The 24,406-nt window shown below is 41.1% G+C and overlaps 3 protein-coding genes across 4 annotated transcripts in view; 2 read left to right on the top strand and 1 right to left on the bottom strand.

The window, feature by feature from the left end:
* NEK5 (NIMA related kinase 5) overlaps positions 1 to 11,215 on the top strand; it is a 48,456-nt gene extending 37,241 nt beyond the window's left edge. For both annotated transcript variants that reach the window (XM_054015204.1, XM_054015205.1), the window contains 6 exons: positions 1,648 to 1,713; positions 5,170 to 5,293; positions 5,513 to 5,644; positions 8,084 to 8,224; positions 9,721 to 9,835; positions 10,354 to 11,215. In XM_054015204.1, coding sequence (XP_053871179.1) covers positions 1,648 to 1,713; positions 5,170 to 5,293; positions 5,513 to 5,644; positions 8,084 to 8,224; positions 9,721 to 9,835; positions 10,354 to 10,606 — 831 coding nt within the window. In that variant the 3' untranslated portion in view covers positions 10,607 to 11,215. The remainder of the gene's footprint in view (positions 1 to 1,647; positions 1,714 to 5,169; positions 5,294 to 5,512; positions 5,645 to 8,083; positions 8,225 to 9,720; positions 9,836 to 10,353) is intronic.
* Positions 11,216 to 12,558: 1,343 nt separating this feature from the next.
* On the bottom strand, positions 12,559 to 18,805 carry ALG11 (ALG11 alpha-1,2-mannosyltransferase). Its single transcript, XM_054015206.1, has 4 exons — positions 18,761 to 18,805; positions 16,614 to 16,847; positions 15,130 to 16,061; positions 12,559 to 12,942 (listed from the first exon to the last, which is right to left on the bottom strand). Exons 1-4 carry the CDS (start codon positions 18,793 to 18,795, stop codon positions 12,671 to 12,673), a joined length of 1,473 nt encoding a protein of 490 aa, XP_053871181.1. The 5' UTR covers positions 18,796 to 18,805; the 3' UTR covers positions 12,559 to 12,670.
* Positions 18,806 to 21,730: 2,925 nt separating this feature from the next.
* ATP7B (ATPase copper transporting beta) overlaps positions 21,731 to 24,406 on the top strand; it is a 92,543-nt gene continuing 89,867 nt past the window's right edge. Inside the window, exon 1 of the mRNA XM_054015203.1 lies at positions 21,731 to 21,807. The gene's annotated coding sequence lies outside the window, so the exon portion shown is untranslated. The remainder of the gene's footprint in view (positions 21,808 to 24,406) is intronic.

Below are 24,406 nucleotides of genomic sequence, written 5' to 3'. Positions count from 1 at the left end.
CAAGGTGGGTGAGGTAATATCTTTAATTGGACCAACTTCTCTTGGTGAGAGAGACAACCTGAAGAAGAGCTCTATGTGGCTAGACAGCTTGTCTCTCTCACCAAGAGAAGTTGGTCCAATTAAAGATACTACCGTACCTATCTTGTCTCTCTAATATCCTGGGACTGATACAGCTACAGCTACACTTTAGATACTCTACACAGTTATCATATCTCCTCTTATCTTTTTATCAAGGCACACTAGTACTGTATAAAAATACTCCAATTGAATTCATGTTCAGTCAAAGTTAGGTCTGGCTATTAATCCATTAACTTTTCCTTTGTAAGTCATTACCTCTTACAGTAGAACCTCAGAGTTACGGTCACCTTGGAATGGAGGTTGTTTGTAACTCTGAAATGTTCATAACTCTGAACAAAGCCCAGTTCTGATCCAGCAGCTGACACTCCAGGCTAGGATTCAGCAGCAGATGAGCTCCCTACTCAGCCCCACATGAGTTTGCAAGCTTGTCCCCCTCTCTGCAGGGGTGTGTGTGAAAACAGTATGTCCCGCTCCCAGCCTAGGGAGTGTGTGTGGTGTGTGTGTAAGCTGCACAGACCCCAGTGCTGCTCCTGCTCTGCTGGCTCTGGCTGCCTTGGGCTGGCAGCCCCAGTGTCTTGCTGTAAGTGGCTGCCCTGGGAGTGAGGGTGTGGCGGGGTGGGGGAGGGGGGGCAGGCAGCCCAGATGTGCCTGGGCCTACCTTTAAGATGCAATAAGGGCACAGTACAGTACTTGCTTTTTCTTTTTTTGGTCTCCGCTGCTGCCTGATTGGTTACTTCTGGTTTCACATGGTGTCTGGTTGACCGGTCAGTCCATACCTCTGGTGTTCATATTTTTGAGGTTTTACTGTATCTCTCTACTGTTGTTTAAATGATAGAAGCAGATGAAAATGTTAAATGAAAATTTACATGAGACGTCAGGAAACTTTTCTAACAATACTCTCAATTAGGCATTGGAATAAGGCTTCTAAGGGAAGTTATTGTAGACCAGGCACTGCAAGTATTCAAAATTTGGACTGGACAGTGTTCTTGAGAACCTACAATAGAGACCAATCATGTGCATGGCAAAGGGGGGCACTAGACAGTTATTTAATAGGGCTTTTCTTTAATTCTCGGACATTGTCGTCTTGTCTAGTCTTGTCATACAATCATTTGCCGTCTTGTCATACAATTATTATCATATAATGACTATCTAAAAGATTGTTATCCCTCTTATGTTTATAGGGACATTGTCAATTTCAGTAAGTGTTTTTAAAATAGTTGTAAGTACTACTACATCCCTGAAACCACGTGCTAATCTTTGCTGCTGCATTTTTCAATTTTGAAAACTTTTTTCCCATTTCCCTGTTGCTGTGTGAAAGACACAAACACGGGAAACTAACCATATTGAAACTGACTATACAGAAATTGCTGTCAAATAAACAAAGTGAACAAACGGGGAAATATTTTTTTTCTAATCTATTCAGGTGTAGTTATCTTAGTTGTCACTTGTAATAACAATAGATAAACAGTTTTCATAGAAAAGTATTTTTTTGAGTTTGTAGTGCCCCTTTTAAGCTGCGTAGATTTTAATGAGCTACTTTAATGAAGTATGTGAACTTCTTTTTTTTAGGGAGGAGTAAAATTTGAAATTAATTTAGATGCATGTGTTCCTGAGGAAGATACTGTGCAAGAAGAGGTACGTTGTAGCTATGTTAAAAATACATTTGCTTTAGTAGTCTGAAGATATGATAGCAGCTCCATCATTTAAGTTGTAACTAGGTTTCCATTATAATCCTCCTCCTCCTCCTCCCTCCTTTGTTATAATGAAAATATTCCACTTGATATTGCACATGTGTGATCATCTGCCAGAGGAAGATTTTTGGAGGGGGAAATTTGATGGTGATTGGATAAAGCATTAAGCAGAAATAGGGCTGTCAAGCGATTACAAAAAGTAATCGTGATGAATCACGCAATTAAAAAGATGAATCGCAATGAGTCGCACAGTTAAAGAATAAAATACCATTTATTTAAATATTTGTGGGTGTTTTCTACTTTTTCAATTATATTGATTTCAATTACCAGACAGAATACAAACTGTACAGTGCTCATATTATTATTTTTATTACAAATATTTGCACAGTAAGAAATAGTATTGTTCAGTTCACTTAATACAGGGATCGGCAACCTTTGGCATGCGGCCCGCCAGGGTAAGCCCCCTGGCAGGCCGGGCCGGTTTGTTTACCTGCCACGTCCGCAGGTTTGGCCACTCATAGCTCCCACTGGCCACGGTTTGCCATTCCAGGCCAATGGGGGCTGTGGGAAGCAGTGCAGGCCGAGAGATGTGCTGGCTGCAGCTTCTCGCATCCCCCATTGGCCTGGAACGGCAAACCGCGGCCAGTGGGAGCCGCGATCAGCCGAATCTGCGGACACGGCAGGTAAACAAACCGGCCTGGCCCGCCAGGGGGCTTTTCCTGGTGGGCCACATGCCAAAGGTTGCTGATCCCTGACCTAATACAAGTACTGTAGTACAATCTGTTTATCATAAAAGTTGAACTTACAAATGTAGAATTATGTACAAAAAATAACTGCACTAAAATTCCTGTTCTCACTTTCAGGTGACATTGTAAATAAGACGCAGGCAGCATTTTGTCCCGTAAATGTAAATAAACTTGTTTGTCTTAGCGATTGGCTGAACAAGAATTAGGATTGAGTGGACTTGTAGGCTCTAAAGTTTTACATTGTTTTGCTTTCTGAGTGCAGTTATGTAACAAAAAAAATCTACATTTGTAAGTTACACTTTCACAATAAAGATATTGCACTTCAGTACTTGTATGAGGTGAATTGAAAAATACTATTTCTTTGTTTATCATTTTTACAGTGCAAATAGTTATAATAAAAATGATATAAAGTGAACACTGTACACTTTGTATTCTGTGTTGTAATTGAAATCAATATATTTGAAAATGTAGAAAGACATCCAAAAATATTTAATAAATATCAATTGGTATTCTATTGTTTAACTGCAATTAATTTTTTTAATCGCTATTAATTTTTTTGAGTTAATCGCGTGAGTTAACTGTGATTAATCTACAGCCCTAATCAGAAACAAAAGGATGAAAGCTCAGAGTAATTTTACTTTTGTAAAAGTTTTTTTGGGGGAATATTGTATCTCAAAAGTGATTTAGTCTGCAAACTCCAAATTTGGCTTCTAAATTATTTCAATAAAGTGCCTTTGAGTATTTCTGGAACATGTCAATGGCTGCCTTTGGAGCTACTAGCTACAGTTGTTTTGAGCTGGTGGTTGTTTCATAGAATTCAAAAGTCCATAGCAGTTCTGGAGAACTTTGTACTATATATAATCTCTGTGGTCTCAGTTGTCTGTAAAGCTTATAAATTGCAGAGAATCAAAGATGGTCACTGGGGCCAAGAGCCTCTCTGGTCTTACTGAGTTATAAACTACAGAGTCCTAAGAGTCTTTGTGGTCCTGGTTATTCTCTCTGACTTTGCTACATTTTCAAGCTCTGCAGACCAGAGGGTTCCTGCAAAGTTTATAAGCTCAACAGTACCATAGAGCTGGTAATACAGTGCAGTGTGTAGAAACTTTCACAGAAATAGGGCTGCAGTCAGAACTTCTGCCTAATATAATTCCTCTGGAGCCTTTAAAGTTACTATGTATGTCATGGTTCAGACATCCTGTTATTCCCTAATCATGCCTACCAACTACTTTTAAAAAATTCATTTATAAGCCTACTGAGTTTGCAAAGAAACTGATTTTTATACCCTTTTTTGTGGGATGTTGAGCTGGCTTATAAATAAATATATATGATAATAAGGTCGGTCTTCATTCGTTTATTGAAATAACTTGCTCGAAGAATTTAAAAGTTGGGCCTGAGTCATTGCTGCATTACTCCTGGGTTATGCCAGTGTAGCTCCATTTAGATTTCAATGGGCAGGTAGTGGGGAATCACAATCACCTGATGCAGTTCAACAAGGACAAGTGCAGAGTCCTGCACTTAGGATGGAAGAATCCTATGCACTGCTACAGGTTGGGGACTGACTGGCTAAGCAGCAGTTCTGCAGAAGAGGACCTGGGGATTACAGTGGATGAGAAGCTGGATATGAGTCAACAGTGTGCCCTTGTTGCCAAGAAGGCTAACGGCATATTGGGCTGCATTAGAGGAGCACTGCCAGCAGATCGAGGGAAGTGATTATTCCCCTCTATTTGGCACCGGTGAGGCCACATCTGGAGTATTGCGTCCAGTTTTGCCCCTCCTCCCCCCCTACAGAAAGGATGTGGACAAATTGGAGAGGGTCCAGTGGAGGGCAACGAAAATGATGAGGGGGGCTGGGACACATGACTTACAAGGAGAGGCTGAGGGAACTGAGCTTATTTAGTTTGCAGAAGAGAAGAGTGAGGGGGGATTTGATAGCAGCCTTCAACTACCTGAAGGGGGTTCCAGAGAGGATGGAGCTAGGCTGTTCTCAGTGGTGGCGGATGACAGAACAAGGAGCAATCATCTGAAGTTGCAGTGGGGGAGGTTTAGGTTGGATATTAGGAAAAACTATTTCACTAGGAGGGTGGTGAAGCACTGGAATGGGTTACCTAGGGAGGTGGTGGAATCTCCATCCTTAGAGGTTCTTAAGGCCTGGCTTGACAAAGCCCTGGCTGGGATGATTTAGGGTTGGTCCTGCTTTGAGCAGGGAGTTCGACTAGATGACCTCCTGAGGTCTCTTCCAACCCTGATATTATATGATTCTAAGCACAAAGCAGGAATAATACAACAGTGAATCAGACACTTTTGAAAGAAATTGAAATGCCACTTTAGAAGATATAGGAAGAGTGATGTGGTTATGTGTTTTAAAAACCCTAACATCTGAAGGTCGAACTCCTTTTCAAAATAATGCACATTATTTATTAGGCACCACTCTACCAACTTGTCTTCCTACATGTTTGGAAAGCCTCTTGCAAACCAGTGTTTTACAAATAATCGTGTATTCTGAAACTCCTGCTGCATTATCACTTTTCATGTTGTGTCACTGTTTCAATCTGCCTGTCCACCTGAAAACATTTGAAAAAAATCAATAAAAATGGGAATTAAATGACTGCTCAATGTTTGTGTTCTGTTTCTTACTAAAATTTATTTTGTTTCAGGAACTAGATAAACTTAATGAGACGTTGACTTTTGAGGATGGTGAGAATCTTAAGGAGAAATGGATGAAGATCTATGAAGATCACACACAAAAAACTTTGGAAGAACTATGCTCTCCGGAAGCAGGTACTACTTAGGGAAGCACAGGACAAGTGAATATATTGACCGTGGAAATTAATTAGTAGTTACACTCACTTAAATTCAGTCAGTGACTCCTATCCTAGCATCTGATGGATCCTTGTTTACATGATTTTTTTCCAATATATGTCAGAGTAAGCATTAGAATCGCAGTAAAATCTGTTTGAAGGGCATTGACATATTTATTAGTTCTTTTCTTTCTCTTAGAGGCTGGCAATATAGATAATGCCATGGAAATCAGAAAACAATGGCAAGCTGGAGCCCCACAGACTCTCCTGGATTTTCTAGCTGAGGCAGATGTCACATCTGTCTGCCCTACAATGGCTGAAAGTGAACTTGGTATGAATTTGTTGTTTTTTACTGTGTGTGGACAAAGACCAACTTTATAACCAGTCTGCTGGATTGACATTTAAACAATAGTGTTTTGATTTGGGAGTTTCACAGCAGACTATTCATGAGATCTGCTGTGCTGTTACTATAGGAGTTTGTCATGGTAATTGAGGTTATCACATATATTCAGCCAAAGGATATAATAATAATTTTCCATTTGTTCTAACGTGTAAAATGGGGAGAATGCTACTTTCCACCTTTTGTAAAGTGCTTTGAAATCTACTGATGAAAAGCACTATATAAGAGGTTGGTGTTATCATCATCAATCATAATGAGTACTTAACTAGTGCTTTATCATATGAGCTAGCCTGTGGCTTGCCCTGCATGGGTGTACAGCAACCTTTCAGAAGTGGTGTGCCGAGTCTTCATTTATTCACTCTAATTTAAGGTTTTGCGTGCCAGTAATACGTTTTAACGTTTTTAGAAGATCTCTTTCTGTAAGTCTATAATATATAGCTAAACTATTGTTGTATGTAAAGTAAATAAGATTTTTTAAATGTTTAAGAAACTTAATTTAAAATTAAATTAAAATGCAAAGCCCCCCCGGACTGCTGGCCAGGACCTGGGCAGTGTGAATGCCACTGAAAATCAGCTCGCGTGCCGCCTTCGGCACGCATGCCATAGGTTGCCTACCCCTGGTGTACAGGGTGGGAAAAGGTGCAAGAAGCTATCTCCCAACTTTCAAATGTGCACAAGGGATAACCACAATCTTGGGCCTTGTGTTCCTGGCACCCAGAGATGTCTATCAGCCACAGCACCCAAGAGTAGGGTGGGGACGGAGTCATGGTCCTTCTCCTGTTTTTGCACTGACACACAGAAATATGCTGTCACACTGCAGAGTGCCTGTTGCACCATTCCAAAGGGTGGTGGTGGTTGTGGTCCATCTTTTCAGAGGAGGCTGCTCTGACACCAGTTCTCTCTCTGTGTCAACTCTGCCATGGCTGCCTGAGCTCAGTAAAACTGTCTGCAGGGACTGCCACTGAGAAAGACAGAAGGTGGCCCTATGGCCTTAGTTTTCACAATGACCTCCAGAATTGCAAGCATCATTAAATCAGGTTTTTAAACAAGTGCAGTTGTGGGTGCAATTTAATCATACTTAATTGTGGGTGAAAAACTGCACAGCTAATAGTGGCTATTGGGCTGAGGCCCAGCTAAAGCCTGGCCTAAATATTTTTGTGGGGGGCCCTCCATACTGGCACATTGAGGATTTTCCTCTTCCTTTTAATTGTAAAGAATCAACATTATAGCCACCATTCCCCCAGCAGAAGGGAATGTCATGGAACTGCCCTGAGAGCTTTGTTAATCCCTAGCTGTCCAGGGGCTTGTTATTTTGTTGTAGAAAAGAATAGCTGCGCTACTCTTAGACTAAACCTTCGTTCAGTGTATTATGCATGAGCTGTATTATTTATGTCTAATTTTGACTGTAAGCTTGTTCTGGCAGGTTTCTGTGTGTGTACAGGGCCAAATTCCACTATGGCACTCAATAAACAACAACAGTGAGCTATGTTCTTCCCCCCAGAAACACTCACAAGGCGGCAAAGATAGCAGCAGTCTCAGTTAGGATTTGCAGACCTTCTGCCTTCTGTCCTTCAGAGGCAGGGATTAGTGACAGGGTAGATGGAGCTCAGCGATCTACAAGAGAAGAACAGTACCATCCTCTAGCTCCTTGTCTATCCCAGGGGAAGACCAGCACCACTACACTACGTGCTGGCTTCACTTCCCCTACACATGCAGGTTTCTTAATGGGGACCCTCCGAGGGATTTGTACACATGCCTACCACTGGCATGGAAAGGCTTCCAGGAGCCCCAGGGATTGGAGCTAAACCATATTTGCTCCTCTCCCCTTTACATGGGTTTAGGGACCACACCATCCCTTTTCGTTTCATTCCACTTTCGATGATATATGTCAGGTAACCTCCTCTACAGCTTTTTCAGCCCGTAATGGACTATGAGACAGAGATCAGGAATTAGTCAATGGAATTGCACCTGCTTACACAAGGTCTGAATTGTAGAAGGCTATTTTGCTTTAATGAAAATGTAATTATTTTTGTAGAGATACTTTATAGTGAGGACAAAGTGTTTAATCCTATTATTTTTGAGTATTAGAAACAATGGTGTTATCTGATCATTAGCAAATTTGGTGGCAAATACTCCAGAAGTAGGCCTTCCTTGCAATACCAGTCGGATCAAATACTGTAGATAAAGCAGTCCGCCTGGAAAAGGAAAATCCCACAAGGAAAGCAATTGGCTACTTAAGGAGCCAAAGAAATGAGAAACTCCATTGTAAAAACGAAAATCTTTTATGTTGGCAAGGGAACATGGTAATAAAGCCAAGTCACATTCACATATTATCACATGCAGCGATTTGATGCTCCTCCTGTTTCCTAGCTGGCCAGGTGGTTGTCGTGCCTGAAGAAACACCAGAAAACAGGAAACAGTGGAAACAAGAAGCACCTGGGACACTGCTGAGTATCTTAGCAAAAGCAGAACTGTCTAATGACTCCTTCTGCTGGATTGAAGAGGAATCTGGTAGGATATTTGTTACTGCAAATTATAGGATGAGTCCTCTGAAGAATTTTACTAAATATTTTGATAATGAAAATGGAAATGAGATCTCAAGAGTGGAGAGATACATAAGATGTCCAACATCTCCAGAGGGAGTTTTTCTTTGATTACAATGTTCTTATTGTAGCTAGCAGAGGATTTGTGAAACAAAAATATTTTAATCACTTGGCAAACTATTAAGACTGAAGAGAGAGAAGGGTTGAGTCGTTTAGTAGATGGTTAGTATTTTAGAGCTAGGGGGATCCAGATCGTATTATAATTGCCACTGAATTTCTCAACTTATTAACTTCACAAAGCCAGCACATTTTTTCTATTCAGCATTATTTTGATATATTTATCAGTTTCACTTTGTCAGGGGACAAGAACTGGAATAGAATGGGAATTCAGCTTCTATTACTTTAGAGAAAGCTATCTCTGGCAATAAACATTTTTTCAAAACACTTTCCCAAGACGTAAGAAAATCTTCCATACGTTACTAGCTGCACTCTGTTTTTGGATACATCAACATAAATTGCTATAGAGCTTTTACAAGTTATAGCATATGATGGCATAAACACAATAACTGACTTTACATGATCAAACATGGTACAATTCCACATATAAGACAATCAACATTGAGCCCTAATCAGTTAGGTTGCAGCATTAAAAAGAAAAAAACCAACACAAAGTTACAGTGCACGTTGCCAAAAAGGAAGTGTAAAACAATTTTCATAACGTAATTAGTGCAACTGGAAATGAGTATGTTTTGCATGCTCCAATGCAAATTAACTGAACAGGCCTTTAAAACCAGTTCAATTGCATGTGTCAAACACCAGCATGTGAAATGGATTACAGGGAAAATTCTTTCATTTGAAGTTGCACAATCAATACTCCCTAGCTAACTAACATGCATGTCAGGCTATTTTAAAAACTACCCCATCCTGACAATATTATTCTCTCCCCATAGATATACTTCTTTTAAGAAATTTGAACCAGGCTAAAACCTCACTACCCATATCCAACAAGATACAGAGCGAGTGCTGTAATAGGATCACTAACTTTTAGCTGATTTATCTTTTAGCGATTAAGTCTAATAAACCAGACTTAAGACCCAATTCTGCCACCTTTGCTCACATTAAATACCTTGCTACACAACTAGTCACATTCATTCCAGTTGGATTATTTGCAGAATAAGGCTCTTAAGCAATACCAGGGCAACTTTTAAAAATTCAGTCTTCTCTGAACTTTCAGATCTGCGTTGCCCTCCCACCCCCTAGGTTTTGTGTTGGAAAGTAAACATGATTACGGAGCTATAACTATCTAAATATTTCTATGAACAGCAACAATGGCAATCAGTGAAGTCTGGTGTTTGCATTGTTGTGATTTGAACAAAATCCTTTCCAAGAATTTCTGTAGTGGTTTTAGATATTTTATGTACACTTATCAGGTATTTCTCCCTCCCCACCCCCCCCACTCTCCAGAGGGGACATTATCACCCTGGCCGCCAAAAGAGAATAAGGAAGGTAATGCAGAACCAGGCTCCACTATGGATACCGATGAAAACAGACTTGAGCCAAGATCTGATGATGATGACACGTAAGTCACTGTTGTGGATAAGGTAACTTAAGTCAAGTTCTTCCAGAAGAGGAAAAAGCTATGAATGGACAGATTCCTTCTTAGGAAAATTAGCCCAGCAGGCTAAGTTGCTTAAAAAAAAAAAATCCTCTGTCCCTTTAGACTTTTCACAGTGTAATTAAACAGAGAAAGCTATTAGCAGCCAAATTGGATTTTAGATGTTGTTAAACTACAGAATTAGGTCAACTTAAATTAGTTCATGAAGATGCCAATACTAATGCTTTTTACACCATAAGTATAGAAAAATGCAGATTCAACAATGATAACATTGGCTCTCTCTACATCACTTACATTGTAGTTTTAGTGGAGCTTACCAGGATGGAGGAATCGGGGCAGGAAAATATTTAAATTTCATACCCAGCTTTTATACTCCTCACAAAACAATTTTTTTAAAATGGAGACCTTATGAGCTTTGAGACCAGCACAGCTAATAATGGTGACACATTTTATTAACATCCATTTTCTCTGTTAACATTTAGGAACTTTGAAGAATCTGAAGATGAATTGAGGGATGAGCTGGTGGAATCACTAGAAAAAGTGATAACTTCTCTGGCAGAGGAAGTCAGAGAGGTGCCAATCCAGTCAGCAAACAAAGACAAACCAGAAGAAGAGAAAGAAAGCTTAGCTAGTGAAATACCTGGGAGACCTGATGAGGTTTTAGACAATAACGCTGATCCATTTACTGCTGACATATGTAATGGAGAAGGCAGGCAAGAAGCAGCAATCAGCTAAAATGGGAGGTTGACTGCTGCTTCAAGACTTTCATAAGTTGCTGGAAGATACAGCCATAGCAGGGCCAATATTTTAAAAACAGGTGCCTAAAGTTAGGTTCCTCAATCCCTATTTAGGCACCTGAAGAAGTGGCCTGCTTTTCCAAGTGCTGAGCACTCATTTGAAACAAATGGGAGCTGCTTGACATGCTGCATTTTCAACATTCAGGCTACTTATTCAAGTGGCTAAAGTTAATCCTTCAAAAAAAATCTCTGGCCAAAATGAAAAGCAAACTCAGCTCCTGCTTATATCTTTACTCATCTACACTGCCCCTCTCTATCCACTCTTTAGTACATTCCTGACTCTGTGCTTTTATCTGTTCCACATGACAGAAGTGCACTCTTCCAGTTATCCTACACCTGCTCCCCTACCTCTCCTCCCCCAAATCCATCTGTTTGGTGAAGCTTTCCAGTCATTATATGTTGTCCTGTACAGCTTGTAGCTCCTGCTAGTAAACCATTAAGAGACAGGAACCCATAGTTTGACTTGCACAGCTCTTATTTTGTATAGCACCATGTACACTTAGACTCTTTTATAATGATTAAATAATAGCAGCAAAGTTTACTCATACCACTAGGATGTTATGTATTTGAATTTCCAATTAGAAGTGCCATTATGCAAAAAAAATTGTGACAGCTGGAAGAGGATATAACATGGTAAAGACTTATTTCAGCTGTCATTTTCATCCCACTCCTCAAATTTTAGATGTTAGATTTAAATGGAAGGAACACAAATAATAAAACTGTTTGATTTCAATAGTTTTTGCCCTTCTTACTAGCTTTTTTACTAAGCTAAAGTATTTTTAAAAGCCTATAGTAGGCCATAGCAAACTAACCATTTTTGTTAAAAGCAGAAGTCTACTGCTGCAGTGTTTTAACCATTAGAATACAATGTTTCAATCTTACACTAAGCAGTAGTTTAAAGTCCAAATTTGTGACCCACTGGAATAGGCTTTGTCTGATCAAATTTTCAATTTTCTTTAAAAACAGGAAAAAAACCACAGGAGGGTAGGAGAAAACAAGGAAGAAAGAAATGGTTAATACAAGGGACAGCTGCAAGTAATTATACCTCTGTTTCTGCTTTTTTTAAAAGCACTGTAGGAGTAAACCTTAGTGAACACTACAGCTAAGGCTGCAAAATAGTGTTTATTCCGATTTAAGACAGATGTCTGAAAGATTTGCATTACGGAATGCAAGCAAAGAAACTGGAAACTGAACTTTTCTTTTACATTGTGAAGGGAGAGTACCTAATATATATATATATATATATATAGGTAGATTTATGTAATATTTCAGGGAGGATTTAGTAATACATCTCTACCCTGATATAACGCTGTCCTCGGGAGCCAGAAAAATCTCACTGCCCGTTATAGGTGAAACCGCATTATATCAAACTTGCTCTGATCTGCCGGAGTGTACAGCGGCGCCCCCTCCTCCCCCCCCAGGAGCGCTGCTTTACCACGTTCTATCGGGGTAGAGGTGTATTAAGGTTTGCATCAGAACTACAAAGAAGCATTCATGGTGCCCATTTGTACTCGAAGAGCAAGCAGAGCCATCACCGGAAACTTCAGAATAGTCTTTTACCACTAACCCTGGAGATAAGTCAGATGCTCAAGACAAAAACTTATCAAAATCAGCAAAGTGTTAATCTTAAAAAACGGAATCCCTCCACTGTAGCATGCCACTCAATCTGTTTTCCCTGCCTGTTTTAAGGCAAGAAGTCTTCCAAAAGAAAAAAACAATAACTTTAAAATAACCTAAATATGAGGAGTTTCCACATGCAGCTCTACTACTCATGAGAAAACATTAGGAATTTAGAAACTTTAGTAGTGTCCTGTAAGTCCATTGGAAAAAAGTTAATTTTCATGGAAGGGGGTTTCCTCCCTCTCCTAATAAAAATCTTTTAATGCGCAGAGCTGATGTCCTAATAGATGTATAGGACTCTTTATTGCATAAATTAGAAAAAATATTTACAAGTGACATATGTATAAAAAGTTATTTTTATCCATGTACACAAACATGACATTTATTTAAATAACTGCTCCACAGACGATAGGAACGCCCCTTCAAACTCTTGGTCAGCAAATCTGTTCACAGACTGGCGAGCATTTTGTCTGATTTCCAGCCTCTTTTCAGGAGACAAAGAAAGGATCTGAGCCATGGTCTCAGAATAATCGTCCTCATTTTCGGCTAGAAATCCTGTAATATGTCCTTCATAGGGTACCACGATATCTAGTTTGGGGCCACCAGAATTGTGAGCCAGAATAATTGTGCCAGCTGCCATACATTCAACTATTCCTGGAAAGATACAAAGAACATGTTATTAAGAATACAGTTCTCATACGTACATAGAGCTGGTTGAGCTTTTTCAGTGGAAGTGTTTTTTTGTCAAAATAGACACTTCAGAACCATTTTTTCCCAAATGTTTCATATTTTTCATTGAAAAACCTACACCAACATTTTCATTTTTTTTTTTTTTTGGCAACTAAAAAAAATGAAGATTTCAGCTGATTGGATAAAAATAAAAACTTTCAGTGAAACCAAAAGTGCTTGCTCACAGCCTTTTTGGGGGGGATATTGGAAAACCAGTTTTCTATTTTTTTTTCCAACTGAACTCTGAAAAGTGTTCTAGAAAGATGACAATTTTTTTTTTAAATGTTGTCATTGAAATTAGGGGAAGGGGGGGGGAAGACCATCTCTACTTATGGACTCAAGAACACTTAAAACTGTAGGGAAAAGACATACAGTGATAGAATTCTAAAATGGTATTAGGTGCTGTTTTATCATTTAATTTCTTAGCATCTGACTGTTGTTTGACATCTGAATTCAAGTTCAGTCTGACAAGAGTAGCAGGCCTTATAACAAAAGAAAATCTGTTTCAGTTTGTCATTGCTATCCAGAGGCTTTAGCCATATCTTTCAAGTTCCAGCCAACTCGTACTGTAACATTGGATTTCTAGATTGAGATTTTTAGTATATTTCACTAGTCTGATTTGTATAATAAACACAATATGACTTGAATAAAAAGTTACATATTGAAAAGAGTAGAGGTGGACGGAATGAAGGTGCACTGAACTAGGCACACTGCTAACCCCAGGGACTAGCAACAGCTTAAGTCAAATAGTTAAAACACCTTCGAATACTAGAAGAGTGCTGGAATTGAATAGTACATAGCATTTGTATTCGACCCCCATAGATTACATAACAACCCTCAAAAGACAGCCATTCTGATTACTGTCTTTCTGCTTCTTTGCTGCAGTTCTGACATTTTAAATGCTGTTAAGCTCAAGAATTGCCAGAGGTAGAAAATAATGCTGTAATTATATCCTAAAGCTTGGAATCCTATTTTCTAAAGATAAAAAACCCTGAAAGGTGAGCTGCTAAATCATCCTGGAATTCAGGGCCATAATCTGAGTGGGGTGTCTACATGCTATTCTGGCAAAAAGTGAAATCTTTGGGAAGAGGGTGGGTGTGGAAATGAGCAAAATTATAATTGCGGATTTAAAAGTCCAATATCTTGTGACCTGACAGGCCCAGAATTCCTTTGAGGGACCATTACAAAAATTTACTGGTATTGAAGGTAATTCTAAGTACTGAGCCTGGACCAGAACACAGAAGAAAACATTTTTGATCACTGCACAATCATAAGAGAGGTTTCAGAGTAGCAGCCGTGTTAAGAGAAATCAGCTATGTTACAATTGACACTGTTGCTAATATTTATCCTCTTACCGCAGCAAAATGAGAGCAAGAATGAAAAGTCTCAGCAGTTTTAGTAAAGGGAAAAATCCAATAAGTAGCAGCAGGAAATGGGAAAAAGCCAATAATGGAAGACAACAAACAGATTCTCACAGGTGGAAACAAAGTAGATACACCTCTACCCCAATGTAACGCTGTCCTTGGAGCCAAAAAAATCTTACCGCGTTATAGGTGAAATCACGTTATATCGAACTTGCTTTGATCCGCTGGAGTGCGCAGCCCCCCCCACGTTATATCCGAATTCATGTTATATCAGGGTAGAGGTGTATTGTTAAAAAAAGGCTTAGGGGGAGGTGAGAAGCAAGAGTAGGCAAAGAAAGAGAATGAAGACGGTAACAGAAAAACCATCAAGATACTATATAGGAGGAAAATTCTATCAGCTAGAGAGTATGCTTCTGAACTGACTGAACAGGCTTTACTTACATCATGGTCCTGTAAAGCATAAGTCACTTCTGTTGCTACTTTTGTTAACTGTAGTTTAGTAATGGCTGATTACATCAATTTCAGCTTGCTGAAGCCACAGCCAAGTAATCAGTCCATCTATTAGGATGCAAGCTTGTCTCATCATGCCTGCATACCAGAGAGGTAAAGTCGGTCTTACCCCATTCCACAAATGGGAAAAGTAAGCAAGTCCCTATTTCTGTACCTCGTTCATGTTCATAAAGCAAGCTCCCCTCCCCCAGCTGAATTCAGAGCCTTAAGGTGCTTAAAGTCAAGGAAAAGTACTCACCAATTCCAAAGTGCTCATTCCACATGGTGTGCAGACCGATAATTGCATCTGCCAGGTACTGCTTTAGTGCTTCAAATGGAATGTTTACTTTGAACTCCACCTTTTTGTCAACGCCTAGCTCTTCACAAAGCTTTTTAAGTCTGTTTACACGCTGCTCATCTTGTTGGTTACGACAGCCTCCAATCAGGATGAGCTTTGGCAAGGACTGCTGCCCCAGGGCTGTCTTTTCCAAGAATTTAGCAAAGGCTCTGATTTGCAAAGGATGGTCCTTCTCAGGCCTAAACTGTCCTAGAGAGACAATGGAATATTCTGTGGTGCTCTTTTCCTCATGTAATGGAATATCCAGGAATGTCTGAACATCACAAGGTGGATACACAACACTTGTGCAAGCGCCAGCTCTCCAGAGGGAAAGGATGTGATTTAGGGTCCATGAAGAATTAACCATAATGACATCACTGCGAGAACCAACCAATCCATATACAAAAGCAAACAAGTAGTAATAGACAAGTTTGAGTTTGCTGAGAAGGGGATTCCTTGTAATGAAGGCTGCATTGTTAAATCTGGCATTCTGACTCCTAACCATAGAAAGCATGTCAGTGCTGATAGTTGGATAATGAACATAACACCCAACACGGCAACCTCCTAAGTACTTAAACAGAGGCAATGTGAAGGCATAACCCATTGAGTCAATGTAAACATCAGGAACACACTTCATAAGAGCTTCCCAACCAAGAAACACAGATCCTAAGCTTTGACCCAGCAAAGTGAAGTGGGGGTAAAGAGAGGCCTCTACAAGGTAACGTTTTTCTAGAAACACAAACTTCACAGGATGAGTTAATTTGATGTTGAATCTTCTGAAAGCACTTTCTACAATCTGTTCTCCAGTGACATCTTTATCGCCAGTATAGACAACATATATTGCATCTTTGTACCTGAAAGAGTACAGTAAAGAAGAATTTCACAAATCTTTTTCTATAAACATTTGTCACGTGTTATGCAACTGAGACTTATTTCCGCCTCAAAATTACAAACTTTTAGCCTCGGTCTTAAACATGTTGGCCTTAAACAATATTGGGTTTGGTTTAACTGAACCAGATTTTTAATTTTTTTTTAAAGACCACACTTCTTTGATCTGCAAAAACTTGGGGTTGTTTTTTGGCTAATTAAAAGAAACCACATTGTTATTTAGTAGAATTCAACTTGCAGGGCAGGATATTCCCACTCAGAAGATGAAATTTCAAGACTGCAGAACTGGTCCTTCTAGTGCAAACCAAAAGTAAAAAGGAGGAAGAGTGTAGTGTAGACCAATGGATATGTCAAAAGGGTAAAGAGGTTTTAAGATGCAGTGTTTGAATGCCTCAGGATTAGATGTGGTCTACTTAAATATATGGGCTGCCAAAAACTGCATAGATAATACCATAAAAAGTATCAGGAAAAGTCAGACTGCAATATAAACTTGCACTTTGCTAAGCATGTGCACTTACTTTTTCTGCAGTGCTCTTATGGCACACCACAAGACTCTCTCCCCTCCACCACCTGCATTGCAATATGGATGGAAAAATGCAACAACCAATTGATGTTTCCCATCTTTTCCTGTTGAGGCCAACTGATTTTTCCTTTGTTGTAGCCACAGCCGTATTCCCCACAGTAGTACAACCAAACAGAGACATAAAGCTCCACTTAGGAATAATCCAGGGATGAACAATGAGCACAGCAACCTGGAACAAGCAGGGAAAATTAAATTCAAACATCATTTGTAAAAAATAGTATATGGAAGAAAATGATTTAAAACAGTAAATGCGATATATATTTCCTAGGCAATTTCTCAGATTATTCTCTCTCAGGGGTAATGGATATCAGCACCTTGTTTTAACAGCTAGCTTATTACTGGTTTGCTTTCAAACCTCTGCTTGGAAGACTGCAATAGACAAGAAGGTTACAACTAAGCTTATGGAGGTGATCTAAAATTATAATAAAGTATAAATTCCAAAATATAGCTCTCTCTGGCATGACTCCTATAGACTACTGCCAACAGACACTGACTGGGCAGGTGGTGAGTTGACAGCTGTTTACTACATGATAGCTATAAAGGAAGCAGGTTATTTCATCCTTCCCTTCCTCCTCACCTGACTGTCTCATCCATCTATTCCAGCTTCTCATAACCACTGTAAACTCTTTGGGGAAGGGACTATTTTTGGGAGGCGGGGGAAGGGAGGGGGAATATACAGTGCCTTGATCTTTGATTGACGATCCTATATATTACAGCAACACAGCAAGTCCTTTTCTGTTTTATTAACAGTAAATTAAGCATCCCAGCACCCACATGGTAAGTCAGTGTAATCCCATTTTGCAGATGGGAAGACTAAGGTACAGAAGTACTAAGAGACTTCTTTAAAGACTCACAAATGGGTGGCAAAGCTAAGGACAAAAACCAGGAGTCCATACTCCCTATTTTTTGCTTTAGCCACCTCTGTATGGTCCTTCTGAGCAAGTGGGAGGCACAGAGTCACCAAGATGCCACACCTAGAGTACAGCATATAAGAGACTTGGGGTAAAATTTTCAAAAATGGCTAAGTGACTTGGGAACCTAAGTTCCATTTTGAGAGGTGACTTGGGCACTGAGGAGCACTAGGCCTGGTCTGCAGTACAATGTCAAGTCAGCATAACTACACCACTCAGAGCTGTGAACAATATCATGCCCTGTGTGATGTAGTTAGACACAGCTGGGGCATTGGAAGAATTCTTCCACTGACCTAGCTGCTGGCTCTCGGAGAGGATTTCCTGTGGCTATGGAAGAACCCCTCCTCTTGCTGTAGTGTCTGCACTTAGGGTTGCCACCTGTCCAGGTTTTGGCTTGTGTGTCCAAGTGCAATTTAGGGTTGCTAAGTGCTTGGTTTTTAACTGGAAAGCCCTGTGGAAAAGGGGACCTTGCAGTGTCCGGTCAGATGTACTGACTGGACACCAAAAGTCCAGCTACTGGAGGGCTGGGGTAGGATCCAGATAATTAATCCAAGCCAGCCCCTCCTCAGTCAGGGATTCCCCCTACCGGCAGGCTGCAGCAGCTCCCATCCCCGCCCGGAAGCAGAGGCAGCCCAGCTGGGAGGGGAGGGAGCAAAGCATAGAGGCAGGGCAGGGTCTCGGGAATCCCGTTACCAGTAATCAGAAAGGGGGCAACCCTCGCTGCACAAAGCTGGGCTGCTGCAGTGCTTCCAGTGCAGCCGTAGCCTGCGTCTCACTGACAGTCACCAGGACTCGTGACTCAGGAGCCTTTCCCAGGGCGGCCCGTGGCGTGACAGCTCCTAAGGCAGGAGCAGCCGGGGTGAGCCAAGAGCCCGCTCCCGGGGGAGGGAGTAACAGGGGCCCAAGGCCACCTCCGTGCCGCGCTCCGGCCCAGCCCGCACACAACGCAGCCGCGCGACGCCAGCCCGGCGCGGGACAAGCGCGCGGGTGGCGGGTGCTGGCAGCCTCCGAGAGTGGGGAGGAAGCCCCTGCCCTGCGGCTGCGGGGTAGAGACGGGAGGAAGCGAGCCGCTTCCCCTGCGGGCGGGCGGGTAATGGCGCCCCAGCCGGGGAGGCGGAGGGACTATTGTCTTTCCCTCCCCAACAAACCCCGAAGCTGGGGCGCCCCTCACCTGACTAGCGAGCACAAACAGAAACCTCCCGCCATCTTGGACAACGCCGCGTAACCTTTCACCCCGGAAGCGATCGCGCCGCTGGAGGCGCGGCCTGACTATTCCTCCTTCCCCATTGGCTCCCGCTCGTCTAGAAAGAGGGGCGGGGTTGGGACTGGGCAGGGCTAGAACGCTAGCAGGAACTAGAGGGAGGGGCCCGGTCTGTATGGGGGTGGAGCCAGAGAGTGGGTGTCTTGGGGAGGGGCGTGGTCTCCAGTGGGCGGGGCTTGGGGCCTGCAGGCACAAATCAGACCTCAAGAATTATAACATTCAAAACCAGCTGGAGAGTGCTTCAACCTCCCTGGTCACTCAATTGCAGGCCTAAAAGTTGCAATTCTTCAACAAAAAAACTTCAAAAATAGACTCCAATGAGAAACTGCAGAACTGGAATTAATTTGCAATCTGGACACCATTAAATTAGACTTGACTAAAGACTAGGGGGGGATGGGTCATTACACAAAGTAAAAACTATTTCCCCATGCTAATTTTCCCCCTACTCACACCTTCTTGTCAACTGTTTGAAATGGGCCATCCTGATTATCACTACAAAAGTTTTTTTTTCTCCTGCTGATAATAGCCCACCTTAAATGATTAGTCCGGTCAGAGTTGGTATGGCAACATCCATTTTTTCATGTTCTCTGTGTGTATATATCTTCCTACTGTATTTTCCACTGCATGCAGCCGATGAAGTGGGTTTAGCCCATGAAAGCTTATGCCCAAATAAATTTGTTAGTCTCTAAGATGCCACAAGTATTCCTCGTTCTTTTTGCTGATACAGACTAACACGGCTACCACTTTGAAACTTCTTGTTGAGTTAGTGACTATTCCTACTAGGCCACACTGCTTTCCCCCTGCTCTCCCCAGGAGGGATGTTTCCCCATGAGGGTGGGTGCAAAGGAGGAGAAATTTGCTGCACGTGGGTTAGGTAAGATAGAGGCATTTGTCTCCTCATCCCCAGCTGCCTGCTCCCAGGGCACTACATGATGGTTAACCCCCCTTTGGGCTGCAAATGTTAAGTGCAGTGACAGAGAAACATGTCCACTGCAAGTGGTGGAGGGGCACATGCTCTACAAGGGTAGGACTCTGCTAGGAAAAAGGGTGTGGTTTGAATTTGAATTAGTTAATGCATGGGAACTAACACGAGGGAAAATCCTGTCTCTTTGTAAAAACCTTTTTGGCAGTGAAGACATAGCCAACACAAAGGCAGACTGTAGTTTTAACAGAAGTTAGCAGGTTAAGGTAAAGTGGAAAGCCTACTATTTCTGCTGACTCGTGTTAAGCCAATGTACTGCCTTGCCTTAACTAGGATTTTACCCTTGTTACTACTTATTGGCTAACAAGAACTCACTATTTTTCCTAGTGAAAATAAGGCAAGAGGATGGTGGGTGGTGTACACAGACATGCTGTGTAACTTCACATTACTTCCTACACCACTGGGTAAGTCATGCAAGGAGTGTTTGCTCAAAATACATGAAAACTAGTGAAAATTGCCTAGTGGTTAGAGCATAGGCCTGGCAGTTGTACATTCTGGGTTCTACTTCCAGCCTTGTCATTGTTTTGTTGTGTAATGTTAGGCAAATTATATCACTCCTCTGTCTCAGTATAGGGATACTAATGCTTACCTAGATCTCTGGGGGGTTGTGGGGCTAAATTCATTAATGTTCCTGAAGTGCTTTGATAGGCTCATCTTTAAGGCACTCTACAAGTGCAACGTATTATCACTTTTTTTAGAAAAAGAAGGGCTGTGTTTGTGATGGATAATCATTTTCCTGCATGGAGGATCTTAAAAAGATATTGTCAGGTCAAATTTGGCCCAATATTAAAAGCTTTTATAATACTTAAAACAAATAAACATCGTTACATGATTTTAAAAGAAAAATCTAATGGAAAGTTTTCTTTAAAACACAAGAATTTCCTTTGTAGGGTCCACAACTTAAAAACTGCACATTCTGCAGGAGAGCCTGAAAATATTTTCTGGACATAGAAGTGAAGTTAGGCTATTTTCATTAAAAGGAATGCAAAAAAGTAGGCGATCATAAATGCTGACGGACATATTATATTTTTGAAATTGGTAAAATGCTTAACATCGTTTAACATAACAGCATCCCCTTAAATTCACGGAAATAAAGATTTTAAAAAACGTAATGACAAAATTTTGACGCGAGTCCTTTAAAAACTACCCGTAAAGAAGAAATTATGCTAGAGCTAATCCATTAGCTCCAAAGAGGCACAGTACCCTGTTTTGGCCCTGATCCTGCATTGGTATTTGCTAGCACAGACTCTTATACTTACGCATCTCATACGCACATTAGCAGATCCCAATGCAAGATTTTTCTCTTTCTTATCACATTTCCATTGTTTGTTAATTTTCATCCTTTACAAGCATTATTTCTGCATGTGTCTCTTCATTATGGCAAAATGGTATGTATTCACTTTCCTTGCTTCAAATCACACTTTTGATCTCTGACTCCCTGATAAGCCTAAACAAACAGACGGTATAGTCTCCTGGCAAAGTACATATGTAACTCATTAACACTAAGAGATTTAATTGCATATATACACCAGAATATCCAGTGTCTGCCTCTCACTCTACATAGACACACACAAATTGCCAGATAGGATTTCCAGTGGAGAGTGTTTTAGTCACTCTTTGATTGTTATTGTTGTCGTCCTTTTATTTCATCTTCCATTTTGTCTGCATTGAGAGACAATGTACACAGACCAAAGGTCAGAAATGAAATGGAATGTGAAGGTGCACTTCTGCATTCACCACAGTGAACTTCAGTTTATGGGGAGAAGACAGGAGAAGATGACGTAGTGGTAGATAAGGTGGCTCATTTTAATAGGCACAGTCATAATGTGAGCTTCTATGAATCAAACAACCCAGAAAAAAACTTCATAACAAAAATGGAGAAAGGTCACTCATTGACAGGCTGCTCTGTCTCAGAACGACTAAACATGCTCAGAAAGGGATTCTGAAGGGCATCCTCTCATCAGGAGCCTTGCAGGTACAGTACCCAAAGAGGGAACCAGATTTACTGAAAAGTTTACGGTTTGAAAAGATAAAAGGGCATAACAAAGCTGTGTTGTTGCTAACATAGCAGCACGCGGCTGGGCAGGAATGCCAACAACTATCTTAATGACAGTTTCCAGTATTATGAATGGGTTTTATAGTAAGTGAATAAAAAAAAATTAATAACTCAATAACAAAAGAATGTGAGAAAGAAATCTGGGAATTTACAAGCAAAGACTTTTAATCTGCACTTACAAATGCTGTGTTATTAGAGTCCAGTGGCTGTAGGATTAGAATTTATATATATATATTTCTATTCTTTCTGTTTTCAAAGTATCATTAGTGATTCATCACAGAACAATTAGTGTGTTTTGCTGTTTATAAATTAATCTTGCACTGAATAATGGGAATGAATTCCACACCTTTCCTGTGTTGGAGAAAGTGTGAAGCTGGCTAAAGCACGGATAACAAAATCTAGTCAGTTGCAATACAGAGAATTTCTAAAGTCCTATGTGGAGCTGAAGATAAATGCCTTCATCTTCATTGTAGTATTAGCAGTGTATCACATGACAGATCCATTCCAGGTGGGTGAATCCTCATTGTCTTCAGTCTGTTACAGAGTCAAGGTTTTTCACATTTTTGAAGAGTTTTCAGTTTATTTTATGAATAGAATCACTTAGATATGTACTGATCTGTCTGCCTCCATGAAGACAGAGCAACAGCCTTTCTGTGTCATAGTTTTGGCCAGTCTCGATCACTGAGATTCCGGAGCTGTTAGGAGTTCTCTGAGCCATGACCTGTGAGTTAGATCAGTGCCTTTCCTGACTGGAGTAAGCCAGTGGTGAAGTACCGGGTCCATTGCTGGTGGAGTGTGTCAACACATCCCTATGCAGGGAGGCTGGGTGCCTGCTGTCCTTAAATCAAGAATCATACAATAGCTGCTTTAAGAAATTATCACTTGAAGCTGATGACTTGGATCAAACTTCCCATTTGTGAAGCATCATTGAAAGGGTATAGTAGGAAAACATCAATTTCTTTAGTCATCAGAATTCCTAGAATTTGATCGATAGGGTTTTAGGCCTGAGTTTGGGGTAGCAATGACCATGATGATTTTATTAGATCTGTCAGCTGTCTTTGGTACTATTGATTGTAGTTTTATTGGGACATCTCTGCTTGTTAGGCGTGACTGAAGTTGGTATGGAGTACTTCCAACTGTCAATATTTGGGAAGCCCAAAAGAGTGGCTTGGGGCATTGCCCATTTGCTCCAACAGCTCTTGTATGTGGGGCAGGCACAGTAGGGGTCAATTTCTTCTTCCTTCCTGCTCAACATGTATAAGAAGTAGCTAGGACAGGTAGTGAGGAAATGTGGAGCTGCACTACATTCAGAATACTGATGATACTCAGTTCTGTGTTCCCCTCACATCAACTGCACTTAGTGCAGTGGAACAAATAATCTAGCGTCTTTTGTCGTCGGCAATCCCTTCAGGTCGACGATGATCTCTTTAACAGGTTTTATTTTTCATGGGTCCTTTGGTGACTGAGGAGTCCGATCCTTGAGCCACAGGCTCATTGGCAGACATTGCAGGTGGTGTTAGAAGACAAGGTTGGGCCGCGATTGCTGCATGACAGTTGTCTTTCCTTTGTTTTTCTGGCATTTTTCTGCAACCAGGGCAAGGCAATTTTCCTCAAAAGTGGACGTTCCCTGTCTGACAAGTCTTCGACAGTTATCCCTATCCTGGGCTGCTGTCTCCAAGTGTGTGGTGTCGATGCCACATCTCTTGATGTTTATCTTGGGGGTGTCTTTAAAGCGCTTCTTTTGATCTCCCCATTTCCTTTCTCCTTTGGTGAGTTGGGCATACAGCAGTTATTTTGGTAAGTGTACATCAGGCATGTACACACCGTGCTCGCTCCACCTCAGCTGGTGCTGGATAATCAGAGCCTCAACACTGAAGATGTTGGCCTCTCTGAGGACACTGACATTAGTGCGACAATCCTTCCACTTTATGTTGAGGATCTTCTGAAGAAAGTGCTGGTGCTGGCGTTCCAGGTTTTTCAGGTGTTTTCTGTAGGTCACCCAAGTCTCACAGCCATCAAGGAGAGTTGGGATTACCACCGCTTTATAAACTAAAAGTCTAGTATGTGTTCTGATGCTGTGATTGTTGAACCCCTGGTAAGACAGTCTGCCAAAGGCAAGGCTGGCATAGCGAATTCTGTGCTGAATCTCGACGTCTATGTCTGCCCTCTGTGGGAGATGGCTGCCACATTTTCCAGTTCGTTTTTGTTGATATAGATCTTCCTTGCTGGGTCTGATGATTGACCAGGGACTGGCTGGTGGAGAACTTTTGTTTTGCTGATGTTCAGAGTTAGCCCTAGGCTTTTGTAAGCTTCAGAGAAGCAATAAAGGGCTGTTCGTAGATCCTCCTTTGAGTATGCAACTACAGCACAATCATCTGCATACTGGAGTTTGTTTATTGTTGCCAATATTACTTTAGTTCTGGCACGGAGACGAGAACGGTTGAAGAAGTTGCCATCAATCCGATATTGGATGCCAATGCCATGTGGTAGACGGTCTTGGGTTAATGTTTTCATAGCT

This window comes from Malaclemys terrapin, chromosome 1, assembly GCF_027887155.1.
Source record: "Malaclemys terrapin pileata isolate rMalTer1 chromosome 1, rMalTer1.hap1, whole genome shotgun sequence".
In the NCBI taxonomy this organism is placed as follows: Eukaryota; Metazoa; Chordata; order Testudines; family Emydidae; genus Malaclemys; species Malaclemys terrapin.
The sequence above is the reverse complement of the archived record's forward strand: the minus strand, read 5'-3'. Positions and strand labels throughout refer to the sequence as shown.